The sequence below is a fragment of the Bos grunniens genome, chromosome 15 (assembly GCF_055505025.1).
Source record: "Bos grunniens cultivar Pamir isolate PY7600 chromosome 15, Bosgru_T2T1.0, whole genome shotgun sequence".
Lineage (NCBI taxonomy): Eukaryota > Metazoa > Chordata > Mammalia > Artiodactyla > Bovidae > Bos > Bos grunniens.
The window spans coordinates 54,770,442-54,772,513 of NC_141179.1; the positions used below are offsets into that span (position 1 = coordinate 54,770,442).

At 46.5% G+C, this 2,072-nt stretch overlaps 1 protein-coding gene across 1 annotated transcript; it reads right to left on the minus strand.

Annotated features, from left to right (window-relative positions):
• Nucleotides 1-292: 292 nt before the first annotated feature.
• Nucleotides 293-1,599, minus strand: LOC147358269 (olfactory receptor 2AT4). Its single transcript, XM_086342058.1, has one exon. The coding sequence runs from the start codon at nucleotides 1,262-1,264 to the stop codon at nucleotides 293-295; it is 972 nt and encodes a 323-aa protein (XP_086198184.1). The 5' UTR covers nucleotides 1,265-1,599.
• Between the last annotated feature and the right edge of the window lie 473 nt (nucleotides 1,600-2,072).

Genomic DNA, 2,072 nt, shown 5'->3' on the forward strand with positions numbered 1-2,072 from the left:
CTCCACTATTCTTGCCTGGGAAACCCCATGGACAGAGGAGCCTGGCAGGCTACAGTCCATAGTGTTGCAGAGTCAGACATGACTTAGCAATTAAACAACAACAACAACAATCTGTGCTGGGCACTGTTATTTGGTATCCTGAGAGCAGAATTGAAAAAGTCGCTCAGTCGTGTCCGACTCTTTGAGACCCCATGGACTGTAGCCTACCAGGGTCCTCCATCCGTGGGATTCTCTGGGCAAAATACTGGAGTGGGGTGCCGTTTCCTTCCCCAGAGAGCAGAATTAGCTGCATCTACAGGTCAAGGGCTCCTATTCCAGCCTGAGTCTTAAGATGTGTGACTTTGGTAATGGCTGCCTTGACATCCTTGTTTCTTAGAGTGTAAATGAGGGGATTGAGGATTGGTGTGAGAATAGCATATGCTACATTGCCCATAATGTGGAAGTCGAGGGGCAGGTCAGCCCTGTAGGCCACATAGGCTATGGCAATGGATGAGTAGTAGGTGCCAACCACCAGGAGGTGGGAGCTGCAGGTGGAGAAGGCTTTGGAGCGTCCTTCTCGGGAGCCAATGCGAAGCACTGAGGCCAGGATGTGGGCATAGGAGAGAAGCACCAGGAGAAGGGGCAGGAAGGACACCACCATGGCGATGCAGAAGCCCATGAGGGTCTGGGGGGTTGTGTCAGAGCAGGAGGCTTGAACTAGAGCCAAATGATCACAAAAGCAGTGGTAGATTCTAGCAATGTTGTCATATGCCATCTGGGAGGTCTTCACTACTGCTGGGATGGGCAGAAGGAGGGCGGTGAGCCAGGCACTGGCTGCCAGGGCAGCATTGGTCTGTGGGGTCATGAGCGCAGTGTAGTGCAGTGGGCGGCAGATAGCCACATAGCGGTCATAGGCCATGGCCACCAGGATGAAGGCTTCAGAGCATGTAAAGCTTTGGAAGAGGTACATCTGCAATAAGCAGGAAGTAAAGCTGAGAAAATGGTCCCCAAACAGGAAAAGGGACAGCATCTTGGGGACAGTGGTTGTGGTGAAGAGGATGTCCAGGGCTGAGAGGTTGATCAGGAAGAAGTACATGGGCTTGTGGAGGCTGGACTCTGCCACCACAGCCACCAGGATCAGGGCATTACCCGTGAGGATGAGAAGGTAGAAAAGGAGAAAAATTAAAAACACAGGGAGGAAGAGGGACTCTGGCAGAGAGGGGATGCCCACCAGGTAGAAGACTGGTGAGCCACCCACTGATCCATTACAGGTTGTGGCCTCCATAGTAAGCCAGAGCTGGATTTCTGGGAGATGGGCAGCTGGAACATCTGGACACTGGAATATCTGGAAACAATAGAATCAAAGGATTCTGGAATGAGAAATCTACAATATTTACACTCTAGTCAAAATATAAAGGTAATATTACAACCAGCTCTTGAAGACTTATTAGTAGGTTGCGGTATTAACTCCTACCGTATGAACCCAAAACTTCTACCTCCTTTCTTTTGTCAAACTAATTATTAATTAACTAATAACCTACCAAGTGAAAGACTTGCTATGTTCAGCTGACACAGTGATGAAAATGGAGAAAGCAGGCAAAGTCCCTATTTTCTTAGACTTTACATTTTACTAGGATAATCAGATGTAAACAGTTGATTGTTGAATTATGATTGTGAAAAACTCTCTGGAAAGATTTCTGCTAGTCTTCATCTTAGATTTTATGTATCTAGTTTGGGATGTCAGGTCTCTTAAATCAAGTCCTTGAACTCATGCCTCTTCTTTTGAATCAAAGTTCCACCATGTTGCTTTGGAAGGACTGCTTTCTCCAAAGTTCTTTGCAACATGCTATTGCTCACATAGTTATCAAGTTTATTCTTCTCTTGTAAGCCTTGAATAGTAGTTCTTCCTGACTCCTTCTAAGCTAGATGTCAGTACTTCCATTTCTGTGTAGAATATAATAGATCACGCTAGCCCAACACTTTCACTGCAGCAATTAGGCAAACCTGAGTGAGTTACACAAATCATATTTTTCAGTAATTTGGAGAAACATGGGTGCAAGAAGGATTCAATGAGTTGGATTTCCAGGTAGGAG